The 13423-nt window shown below is 35.8% G+C and overlaps 1 protein-coding gene across 2 annotated transcripts in view; it reads right to left on the bottom strand.

Moving 5' to 3' along the window:
• The window catches only part of SpdS (Spermidine Synthase), a 47247-nt gene that overhangs the window by 13460 nt on the left and 20364 nt on the right, over positions 1-13423 (bottom strand). For both annotated transcript variants that reach the window (XM_081739965.1, XM_081739964.1), the window contains exon 4: positions 8031-8277. In XM_081739965.1, coding sequence (XP_081596091.1) covers positions 8031-8277 — 247 coding nt within the window. The remainder of the gene's footprint in view (positions 1-8030; positions 8278-13423) is intronic.

Genomic DNA, 13423 nt, shown 5'->3' with positions numbered 1-13423 from the left:
GTCGGACGGGAAAAAACATGAAAACAAATCCTGCAAGTTAAAACTGTATACTAGTGTGCTTCCAGGAATGTACTGCAAGAGTTCGTTCCAAGAAGCTAGCGACAGTGGCAATATCATAGCAGGTAACGTAAGCTTTCAAAGAACTTCACTTGTTCAACTGAATGACAGGAGGACAATACTCTAGTATTGCAGTTGCAAAACGCACGTGTTCTGTATTGACCGTCGAAGTTAGAAATGGCTCTGGTTGCCTCAACTTTATCCGCGAAATTGCGGTCGTAGGTAACTATCGATGATGCGTTTACTACGGACGGTAAAGTGGTGTTGTGCCAAGCGTGTGATAAAAAAATTAGATCTCAGTTAGAACATCATGTATGAGGTGCACTTCATGCAGGAAATAAAAATTTGCGAACTGCAAAAAAACAAGTACTCTTCACACAAATGCATCAAGGTACTTCAGTGAGTGAGTTTTTCAAAGACTTGTGCCAAGCAATGATAGCAGCAAACATTCCTTGCAACAAAGTTCAAGTGCCAAAATACCGTGCTTTTCTGGAGAAGTACTGCGGGCGTCGAATTCCTGACGAATACACTTTTCGAAAGTGTTATTTCAAAGTTTGTTATAGGGAAGCTATAGATACCATTAGGGCAAAAATAAATAGTTCTCACATTTGGATTTCTATGGACGAAACAACAGACATTTTGGGACGTAATGTAGCAAATTTAGTGATTAGAAAGTTAAGTGAAGATGCTCCATCTAAATCCTATCTTATTGCGAGTAAATTGCTCGAACGCACGAACCACTCCACGATTGCTCGCTTTGCAACGATGGTCTTAAAGTGTTGTGGCCGGGAGGAGTTCAGGAAGAAAAAGTCCTTGTTCTCTAAACAGACAGTGCAGCGTACATGTTAAAAGCGGCTAGAGCACTTACAATTTTTTACCCTCACTTAATCCATTTCACCTGTATGGCCCATGCTCTTCAGCGTGTCGCTGAAGAGGTGAGAGACAACTTTTGCGAAGTAAATCAACTAGTTTCTTCCACGAAAAAAATGCTTGTTAAGGCGCCACAACGTGTTCAAGTTTACAGAGATCAACTGCCAAACATGCCACTTCCTCCGGAGCCTGTGCTAACGCGATGGGGACTTGGATATCTACAATGAGCATTTTCAAAAAATTAAAGCCTGTTGTTCATTCATTTCCATCGGAGTCTGCTGTGTCAGTTGGCATTGCTCAGAAACTGTTTAATGACTCAAAAGTAGCGTGTGATACCGCATATATATAGACAGCAATTTTGGTTGGCTACCTACAAGCGTTAAAAAGCTAGACTGTTGGGCGGCCTCTTCCGGAATCCATGGAAATCATAGACGATGCAAAGAGACTGCTGCAAGGTGTGTGTGGAGATGTAGGAGAAAAAGTTCGAAAGAAACTAAATGCAGTGCTGGAAAGAAACCCGGGTTACGACAGCCTATTGGCAGTGTGTGAGATTCTCAGTGGTGAAACAAGAACCCCCCTTGAAGATATTTCTCCCAACTACATCCCCCTGTTGAAATACGCTCCTGCATACAAGAATATTTTATCCGATCGCCGACAAAATTTTACTTCTGATCATTTGGAAATGTACCTTGTAACATACAGTTGAACTGCAGGCACAAATTTTGTCAGTACTTTATTTCAAATTAAAAATGTTCATTAATGGAAATATTCTTCAATTTTAGTTCGGCTGGCATTGTTTAAAAGATATAGGATTGCTTTTCCCTGCATGAAATAAATATATATAAAACAATACATTTCGTCTTAAGTTGCTTTTAGTATTTAAATTTGTATATTGCCTATAATTCATTTCAAGATTGGGCCGTGGTGACGGATGCGCATTTAGTGCAAAAGGTTCTAGATTTGAAACGGGACCACACCACACCACATGAGATTTCTGACGTACAAATGCCGTATGCATTGCTTTTCTCGGGCTTTCCTGTTTCTCTCTAGCCGATTCACATCTTTCTTCATTCGCGTCTGATTTTTATTATCCTGCAATCAGTCACGTCAGTGACGTATGGCTGTCTCAGCTGTTCAGGCATTTCACTTCATTGGGAGACTTGCATTAAGCAGGATAAAGTGAAGTAGATTTTCCTTTTTATTTTCCTAATTCGTTTAAATATTGCATACTCATACGCGTGTTAATATTACGTTTTCATAAATATGTAACATATGTAGTATTACATATTTTTATATAATATTAAATATTTCTTACATTTTAAGCGATTTTTGTTACATATTTATGTACATATTAGGGGGTTGATATTACATAAAAATCCGGACTACTTATCACTGAAACACGTGCAGGAGTGAGTAAGCACTTGGAGAGGTAATTACAGAATTTATTATTATCATTTAGCATCACTAGTGTCGTTTTTCTTACACGCTGCATTTACTTGGCGTCGTACAGCGCCATAATTACCTCTGGTGGCGAAAATTGGAACTAATTGTTTCTTACACCAATCGCTTCTGCATGTTCCCAAATATACTCCAAGTTTTGGTTGCATTCTGTCAAATGATTACATCTCCAGAGTTCTCTGAACAGTGATACTTATTTTATGATAACCTGGTATAAACAAAATCGTTAGAGCCGTTCTAGAGAAAATCGCATTTTTTCATTTTCACCATCAAGAAAACTACCCTTATTTTTGGAGGTAGGAAGAAATTTCGAAAACTCCCCTTGGAAGATCACATAAAAACCCTAGGTTTAAAATTTGGTTTCGATACGATGAACGGTATGACCTCTAGGTGAGTATGCATCAGGACGAACAGAAGACAAAATGTAGAAAAATGACTTCTTCGGTATCTATAGGTCACGAAACGTGTAAATCAGTTAAAATTTCAAATTCGATTTTTTTTTCACGATCACCTAAGTTTCTTCTCTCCTTTCGTCGATCGAAAGTAAAAAGCATGCAAAATTCGAACTTTACTCATCATATTCTAATTTTTAATTAAAATGCATAATTTTTTTCTTTAAATAAATAAATATTTTAAACTTTCTCAGTAAATATATGTTATGATCAAGATTCAACTGGAATAACTCTTTTGAGTGACATACTCTATTACATTTACAAATAATTTAATAATTTAAAGAAATACAAATAAGTTAAATTTCTTGTTAACGCTGACAAAATATATTAGCAAACCTACAATCTTTGATGACTGTTCACATTTGTGATTTTTTTTAATCCGTTCTCAGAAATTACTCATAAAACTGGTTATATATTTACTTAAATATGCTATAAGATACCAATTGAATAATGAAAAGAAAATGAAATGAAATGAAATCTTTAAGTTTTACGTCCCACGGTTATGCCGGTTAGGCTAAAGGAGACGGTGATTATGAAAAATGAATGAAATGGTGGAATGAAGAAAGTGAGAAGAAACGAGAGAACCCAAGAAAACCCACGAGCACGGTGTTTGTCCACCACAAAGTCCACACGGCGCGAGCTGGGATCGAACCAGGGACCCCAAGCACCGGAGGTGAACATTCTACCACTGAGCCACCGCGCCCCCGAATAATGAAAAGAATCTATTACTTTTGTATCCACTTCAGACTTCTTGTTATAACGTTTCAACACTCGCTGATGTATTCCTTAGTAATCCATACCTCGTTACCTACCAGACTCTTAAATGGAGTGCCAGAATCTGCGCGAATGAAGGCAAGTGCAGATAATTTTCAAAAATGGCTTAAGCTTAGAAAGAAGTCATAGTTTTTCTGTATGCTTTGTACTTTGTTTTCCCAATGATTGACGTCTCATTAATTCCTTCAGGACAAAGAAGGCTCTTTACAGAGTCTGTATGTAACGAAATATGAATTACTGAAGAAGACACCAGATGAGTGTTGAAATTATATATTAATAAATATTAAGTGGACACAAAGATAAGATATTCTTTTCATTATTGATGATAATGTTACTTATTTAATATCCTGTAACAAAGGTATTATACTTATTTAATATCCTGTATTTAATATGAACACGAAGTTTCACTCAGTGTACTACACAGGCTGACTGGTAACTTTCATCATGCAAACTGAAGTCGACTAATAGATACGATTAGAACAATTTACAATTATTCTTGCTATCGTATCTTTTTAGACAGTGATCTTCACCCGTTCCTCTGGCACACAATAATTAAGAACAACAATGCCACAGAAATATTGATTAAGTTTTGCTCACGATTTTAAATGAATTCGTAGAAAAGCAGCTGCTGTCTATCAGATCAAGAATGTAGTCATTAACAGAGCATCAAGTGCTCTGGTGATTTATTTTACATTACCTTATAACAATTAACCATACACTACCAGAAAATTGTAAAACTGAAAAAAGGATGAGAACAGAACACCATTTCGTCATACGTCGTAAAGAAATACATGGATATGTGTGTCAGAAACGTACTTACAGGTAAGTGGAGTCTGAAAACAATGAGCTTTGCTTAAAAAAAAAAAAATAATTAAAAAAAATACCGGCGATTATGACATCATGTAAGCCGTGCTATCAATATTTCAACACGATTTCCTTTAAGTCAGATCACTAAGAATTTCATAGAATTTAGGTAAAGGTAAACAATCCAACCTTGCCAATACTGACTCTTCGAAAGGAATTCAATTTGGTCGACCAAGATGTACCACTGAATAAGTTAGTGTATTTTTTCTCCTCAGGCACTTAACTTACCTTGCATGTAACACAAAAATCGAATACGCTATCCGAGTCCCACAGCGGTCAAGTCTGGGGAATCTCTTATTTTTTTATTTTTTTTTTTCTATTGATCTTCCAAAAAAACATTCATAGTCCATATATTTTATTAATCGTAAATTAATTAAAAATTTTTCTCTAAGAGTAATTCTGGATAAGACTACTTTTAAAAGAACTTATATAACATCTCGACATGGTGTGATGCCAAAAATAAACTTAAATTAATCACAAAGAAATGCAAGTCTGTTTTTATCACTCCGAAACAAAATAGTATTAACCAGTTTAGAATGCTCCAAGAGCATTGCCAGAACGAACTTAAAAAGAATGGAGAGATGGAGCGGGAAGGATAACTGTCATTGTTCCTAGATGTAAAAGTAAATCTTTTTATTCGCACCTTCTTCTCTTGGGAAACGGTGGCCAGTTGGCCAGTAGACAGTTAATCAGTGGCCACCGGTTACTATTTGGTAGCAAAATGTTCACCATCCTCTTAGGTATTGAACAACACTAATATGAGCTCTGTGTGACTTATGGTTCCCAAGATTTGGCTCCTTAAATATCCCGAAATCGGAACTGTCTTTTGGCCAATATCACGGGAACGGTCAGCCATAGAGAGATGATATTGCTGTTAATCAATTCCTAATAGAATGCTAAACATTTTGGTACCGATATTAATTGATGGCCACTATCCAACTGGGCACTGGCCAAACCAGTGGCCACCGGTTACTATTTGGTATCAAAATATTTACTATCCCCTTAGGTATTTAACTATCCCAAAATATTTTACTATTCCAAAATATTTACTATCAACATCAATATAATCTCTCTACAACTTATGACGGTTCCCGAGCTATGGCTCCTTAAATATCTAGAAATTGGCCATTTTTGACCAACACCATAGGAACGGTAAGTCATAGATGATATTGGTATTAATCTACCTAAGAGTATGGTAAACATTTTGGTACCGATAATACTTGGTGGTCACTGGCCAAACCAGTGGCCACCGGTTACTATTTGGTACCAAAATATTTAGCATCCTCTTAGGTATTGATCAACACCAATGATCTCTCTATGACTTACGGTTCCCGAAATATGGTTCCTTAAAATTCTGGAAATCGGCCATTTTTTGGCCAATATCTCGTGAACGGTAAGAGTGACGCGAAAAATTTAATCACTTTCTCTGATAGTTTTTGGTGCTCTATCGAATGCAGGGTTCAAAATTGAAAAAAATCGCAAATAACAGACAGACGGACAGACATAGAGAATTCAGTAACGAACTTTTTAAGTTCGTTGAAAATGAAATCTAATTCTTACATGAAATTAGACACCAATTTCTGTCAAAGATCGTGATATGGCATTTGACTCCAAATTGGAGCTGATAGAAAATATCGAATTTATAGTTACTGATGCGTATGAAATACTTAGTTTTATTTATAAATTAGGCAGAAGTTTCTTTTGCCATTAGCCGTTTCCTTTCATACATTTCAACACACAGACATGTAAGTTCTTAAACAAAGTTTGTCGAATGCCGTGGAGTAGGTGTTAACGTTTATCAATCGCAGCAACGAATGGTGTTGTGTGTAAATCGAGAGAGTTGTTCACGATACATGAGAATAAGTTTGATACTTCAAGAAATGCCTTACCAGCATTATAAACAATTGTTCTATATCGTAATTTCCGTTGTACGAGACTGTGGTGAAGTATGAACATGAATATTGTCTCCCACCCATCTTTGCGTGCTTTCCTAACATCATGAATAGTTTCCAATGTTTGAGGCGATTTTTAGGAACCCAACGTCGGATTGGCAAGTGGAATAACATGGATACCTGTCTCCTGCTTTATTTGGTAGAAAAACCAGAGGAATGTTTGAGCGACATAACTTATTATATGAATGTACACATATCCATATGAATGTACACATTTGTGTATTTTGTCCTTACAATGTGGGATATCTGTGCGCATAATTGGAATCATAATAACTTATTGGAAATACAAGGCATTTACCTTTACATTTTCGTCAATTACAAATCAGTAACTACTCACCACACACTAATCCAACAATGAACCTCTCACGAAAGTTGCCCTATTGTAGCGAATAAAGCCTCTACCGTCCCTTTAGATTGCCAGGTAAGAAGGTAAAGCCTATATCTAACCACTGTTGGATAGATATATATGAAATACGGATACGAAATGGGCCTAAGTACCAGAGGTTCCAATTGGATCGGAAGATGAAGGTTTCAAAAGTATCAATGTCACGCATGCTGCGAAGCAACTTTGGCCTGCTGACTTCTAGGTTAGAGCTCAGGACACTTCTTCATTCCTCAAAACGGACTGCTGGTTACAGAATGCAAGCGCTTCCTGCTGATACTGATAATAAGTATTCGCATGACCTTCAGGTAAGACAGTAAAAGAAATTTAAGGTATATGGATTCCTGTTTCGTGCTTTAATAAATACTTTGTCTTAGAATTCATTATAGGACTAACTATAAATATACCGGTCAGTAATCACAATATACACGTACATTATATATAGCTTTACTGTTCGAAATCTCGAAGTTTGTTCTTTGTGTTGCCACGAAAGGAGCTCGTGTACACAGTATAGGGACAACTTTTGTACACAGCTAATAACAAATATCAATAAATTCCCTCACTAGAGAACAAGTGCTTTCTGTAATAAGATTGTTAAAAGTGTTAGCCGGGAACAAAGGAAGTTAATAAGGAAATGGAAGGAGGGCATAGGTTTATTGAAAAAGGACAAAGTGTTGTCATGAACTGGAACACAGATCTCAAAATTGATGAGCAACAGAACAAGTTATTGATAAAACTTAATATGTGACTTATATCGTGGTCATGTCAAGATAGGAGAGTATGGAGTTGGTATTTTTTGTAATTAATGGTGATTGGCTAGGAACCCACTCAGTATTCAGGGCCATCTTACGTGCTTTATATTTATGTGAAACTCTCTTTTGTATAATACTGTATCTGATGAAGCCAAATGTTTGTTAGTTGGTGTTCCACGTTCCTTTTAGTAGCGAGGCTATACGAGACATGGATTTCCAACTTAACGTGGGATCTGAACCACACAAGCCCCCACCTGGAATTGAACCTAGGTCTACCACGCCAAAGACGCGTACGCTAACCATATAGTCACAAGGGAGCTCCACATGGCAATAAAATTTCTTATTCGCATAAAACTGGATGAAATTCACCGCTCAGCAAATAAAAGTACTGGAAGTAATGCCTAAATTACAGGAATTCAAATACATAAGGTTAAAATAAATGAAAAAATATGAAAGAAAATAATATTACCTATGGGATCAGAAGAATCTGTAATAATGACGTCAAATTCATTTTGGTGTTTAGCCATAAATTCAAATCCGTCTCCAACGTAAACCTGCACTTTCGGATGTTCCATTGCTTTGCCCATGAACGGAAGGTATTTCTTAGATAATTCTATTACTCGTTCGTCTATTTCACATTGGACAATACTCTCCACATCTGGATGTTTGAGGACCTCACGCACAACCCCTCCATCACCACCACCAATCACAAGTACCTGCATAAAGCACACACTAGTATAATTTACCATAATAAAAGGATAACACTATGTCACAAGACATGACATACTAAACTCCATTAACCCTTTGCGTATCGTATATTTTTAAGAAAAGTAACAGGATTTTCAGTTGAATGCCTCTTGGTCTAACTATAAATGATGTAAATACACAAACTATACTCTTTCCAATTACAATTTCAAGGTTAAGCTTTTCAGTGATATAATATACATATCAGTGTTACGTAGAGAAGAAAGTGTTTCTATCAGGGTTGGCTGGTTTAAACCAAGGTTTAAACCAGCTGGTTTTTTAAAAAAAAAACCAACTGGTTTAAACCAAAAAACAAAAAATGTTCGTAAAAGTGTAAGTGTTTGTAAAATCTTGATGAACACACATTTGTGGGTTATCACGTTTCACTCCCGTATATTATTCATATTATATCCAGACCTAAATTCCCCATTCATTACTCAAAAAGATTATACTACAAAACCAACTTTTTTTTTTATAAGTTTATAAATGTTTATTTTGTGATTTTTTGTAGTTATTATTGTTATGTAATTGCAATCGAAGAAAAATTCTAAATATTGTTTCGTTTCAATGTTTACTATTGATAAAATACATCGAAAATGCCGTACTTTTTGTGTGTGTGTGTGGAGGGGGGGGGGTCATACAGACCTCACGAGAGGCCTTTAGTGAAATAAGTATCTTTGGTATCTATTTATGTATAAATGAGTCTGAGCCAAAGTGGACTCAAATAATTCGTATCTTTATTCACTTTTCTTATTGATATGCAGATTAAGTCGATGTATTTCTTTAATTTGGACCAATAAAAGTCGTTATTAACTAACTTGAACTAAATTAGTTCTTCTGTACTCCGTACTACTTTGAAATTGTTCATATGTAATTCTGTGTAATGGTTTCACTTGTGCAACTGTTTATCTTTTTGTCCTTCTGAAATGACTCTTGACAGTTATATTAAGAAGCATGTAAAGATCAGTACAACGTTTTTTTTTATCAGGATTCCTTCGTGAGTGAGTCGGCAGACGTATCGCATTTGTGGCCAATTAGTCCTGGTTCCGAGTTCAAATGGAGGACAATTTCTCTCGGATGTAACTCGAGAAGCGGTTTTCATTCCGCTTTAAGCTTATGTGACCCCTTCCAGCATAACTCGGTTGTCGCATAATAACATCAAAGCGAAACAAACTTATTTCTGTCCATATATGATATGATATATAGAGCAAATTATTTAAACCATAAAAACCTGGTTTAAACCAGGAACCATGGTTTTTGCCAACCCTGGTTTCTATATATCTATATCTATCTATCTATATATATATATATTCTTTCTGTACTTTTATCTTATTATTACATGGCAAAATTGAGTTAAAATCGCTTGAAAACCACTCGTTTCTCGGAAAACCGCATATCGACATTACTATTCTAAAAGGTAAAGACAGAATTTCCGTATCTCAAGAAATAAACAAAATTTTAATAAGGTGAAGTGTGTGTCTGCGTGCATCATCATAGGAACGAATTTTTGGGTAAAATATCGAATTTCATATCCTCCTGCGTGCTAGTTTTTTGATATCTTGTATACACAGGTAAGTACAAATATTCCTTATTTTGGTTCTAAATTTTCGTAGAATAGTATTTCACGGATCGTATATATATATATCAAATACTCGTGCACCACTAAGAACTGGCACGGGCAATGCGCTTCGTGTTCAATATCTTTTATTCCAATTTGCCAGTCTCCTCAGTTTCTTAATAAGTAAAGCCTGTTAGACATAAAATTGAAAAAACCTTCGAGGCTTAAGTTTTAATCTGTGAATTGGGCATACCCAAAAATCCACTCCTCTGATGATGCTCGCAAATAGATCGGTGAGCATATATATATATATATACTTTATTTAATCATTTATATATAGCTCCATAAGCTGCAATATGTAAGGAATCAAATAACATTACATGAAATTCGAAAAGACATAGGAAACACTAATGGGATAACTCAGCTAATAGAACACGCCCTCTTAAGCTGAGAAACGATTCTTCGTATTAAGTTTCTTAGTCCAGATTTTCTCTTAGTTACATCAGACAAATGCTAATAACACTGCTCTGCACGGATTTCCTCCCTGTGATAAAAATAGTAGTTTCTAACGTTTTCAAGGATGCTGAATTCAAATATGACAGACAAATTGCTCCATCACCCACCAATTTGCAAGGAGAGTACGTTTTTGGATATATTTATTTCGACCAGTTTTTATGGGGACTCAAATATTGTCAATAGATGGCGCTGCACATAAATGTTGAAATTATTTCGTTTTATTCCGTCTCACATCTTAAAGAATGAAAGTTTGCATTGCGTTTAAAATAATGCATTACGTAGTAAAACTTACGCATTGCAGTTTTGTAAAACTAATGGAAAATGATAAATAAGAGTAATTTCAGTATCTCTTGCTGATTTCAGTCACATATAGATTTATATAAGAGATGTTACAAATTTTATTATTGTTAATGTGAACGACCAGAATTGGTGGAGTGAGTGAGTGTTCTGTTTCTTAATTTCAATCATGTCTCGTACGTGTCGTAACAAACCAAACAGTTTTTGTTATATCTGTGGCGAATTGACTTAAAACTCAACGGAAGCCATTTTCACCACTCGTGAAGAAGGCATATGAGCTTTACTTTGGCTGTAAAGTGGGTGATTAAACCAAAGTTTTGTCACCTAAAATTAGCTGTAGTTCCTGTTCAAGGACCTTGTTAGGCTGGTTCAAGGGTACGCATAAAGCAATGCCTTTTGCTGTTCCTATGGTATGGAAGGAACCCCGCAATAATCTGGACGACTGTTATTTTTGTTTAGTGAACGTAAGTGGTTTTTCTGGTAAATCAAGGAAGAAACGGAAGTACCCAAACATACCTTCAGCGCTGAGACCTGTCCCTCACGACGACTCGATGTTAGGGATGGCCAAAAATTTTCGGATCCGGATATCCCGGATCCAGTGAGATCCGGATCTTGCCGGATCCGGACCTAGATCCGCATCTCGGATCCGAACCTCAAATCCGGATCCGAAATTCGAATCTCAGATCTTGATTCGTATTCAAACCTACATCTGAAATTATGATGATAAAATTGAATATCTAAAATTCGTTAAACCGTTTTTTGGAATCCCTGATATAGTAGGTTGCTGTGCTTTTAAATGTTTCCATAACACGTTTGTGCTACCTTTGTTCTTTATTTTATTTTAACCGTGCAATATTTACATGTTGCACTTTCTGTCGAAGTCTCTTTAGTAAAATGTTTCCAAGTTTGATTTCTTCCCATTTCAGAGTATAGTGAACTGTCTGGAAACTGATGTAAATGGTAACAAATTCTTCTGTTCAGCTCCTCTTCGAAACTTCACATTGAAAATATTTATTTTATTCTTAGAAAATAAACTTTCTTCTTTTCTCATATACAAATGAAATATATTCTATATAAGGCCCTTCTAATCGCAGGAATACTAGACAAAACAAACTCTTTATTAATAGTAGTTTATGACTCACTAGAGTCCAACCATCAACAAATGTAATAATGAATATCTTTCACTTCGAAGGTGTATACAACAAAAAAATATAGACTGGTTAGCGTGGAACAATAGTAGATTCTTAAACATACACACGAGAATTTCAGGAGAGCTATATGGTTGTGTTCGTTGCATGACTTTCATACCTAACTTATGGCTTGCCCTTCTGAGGTCGGAAGTTTGTTGAAGGAGTAAATATAGAAGAGATTTCTGTTATTTTTTCTTCATCCTCCAGGTTTCTTTAATCATACATTGCAGGACGTAACCAAAACATATCCATGCATCGTATCATTGAAGCGTTTTGTGTTTTGTATATTAAAGTGTTCAAAAATATTTAACATATTCGCATTTGTTTATGTGATCTCAGGTTCTTCAATTCTCGGTGGGAACATACATAAGAAAATTGAAAGCTGAAACAATATGAAAATAGTATTTAAAAGTCAGGAAATCGATATTAAAACTTTAGCTATCTATTGGGACTGTAAGGCTGTAGTTAAATTAACCCACACGTTTCGTGAAGATATATTACGTCGTTATTGTTTATTTACTATAAGCTACCAGATACATCCTCTGAGGCCACTTTACACTGTAGTAATCAACAGATGAAAACATTGGAAAAGGAATGGAAGGAAGGTCTCCAGAGCCTTAGATCAAGGTACTAACCTAGCATTTGCCTAGTATAACTGAGGAACAACCCTGGAAAATCCTCAGTCAGAATGGCTGGTCTCCGAATTCGAACTCGGTATTATCCAATTGCGAAGCAAGAATCCTAACAAGTAGCCTGAGCTCGCTCCGTATTATTATTATTATTATTTAATTAACGTAATGTTTTAAAATTAGTGCAAATTAAACCGTACTTTCTTTATTGCTGATGTTATAGTCAACAAGCCTACATGAGACATCAGTTCCCCATCAAGAAAGAATACTAGAACTGGAACTCAGGAAGCGGGGGTGAAGAGATTAATGAGGATGAGGAAGCTATGTACGATGCAAAAACTGAGTAACTGTGACTTTGTCACAGATATATATTCACTTACATACGTCAATTAATATTTCTCTGATACAGTGCACTCTTACTTTCTATAGTGGCAGCAAAATGGCCCGCTTTTGTAAACGAATACACTAAGCACGTGCGTATAGGCTCAATGTCCGTGCAAAGAGACATAGGTAAAACTAGAAAAAAAAAAAATAGGGAAAGCGAGGGGAAAATGATAAACCGCCCTTCAACTTAAAAAAAAAAAACAAAAAAAAAACTAAAAACTAAAAATAATTAAACTTAGAGCTACGAAAGACGCGAGGCGAATTTTATTGAAAAGATTGTTTTTCCGTAGTGATTAGTTGTGCTAACTATGAACATGAATTAAAAAGAAAACAAGTAGCTAGCTCTGAGTTTCGCAAACTAATTGAAAAGAAAATATTGGATAAAATTTAATAATAAAGAAGGCATTTATGATAATTAAAACAAACTAAACTCTTGGCACGACAGTCCTTCTGTTCCTACCAGCGGGCTTACGTTCAAAGTGGGGATGTGTAGTCAACGTATCGACACCCTAAGTCCCTAATGCCGGCTTACACGCTGGAGTCC

Source organism: Thermobia domestica, chromosome 15 (genome assembly GCF_964235325.1).
Source record: "Thermobia domestica chromosome 15, izTheDome1.hap1.1, whole genome shotgun sequence".
Classification (NCBI taxonomy): domain Eukaryota; kingdom Metazoa; phylum Arthropoda; class Insecta; order Zygentoma; family Lepismatidae; genus Thermobia; species Thermobia domestica.
This window is presented reverse-complemented; position numbering and strand designations above follow the sequence as displayed.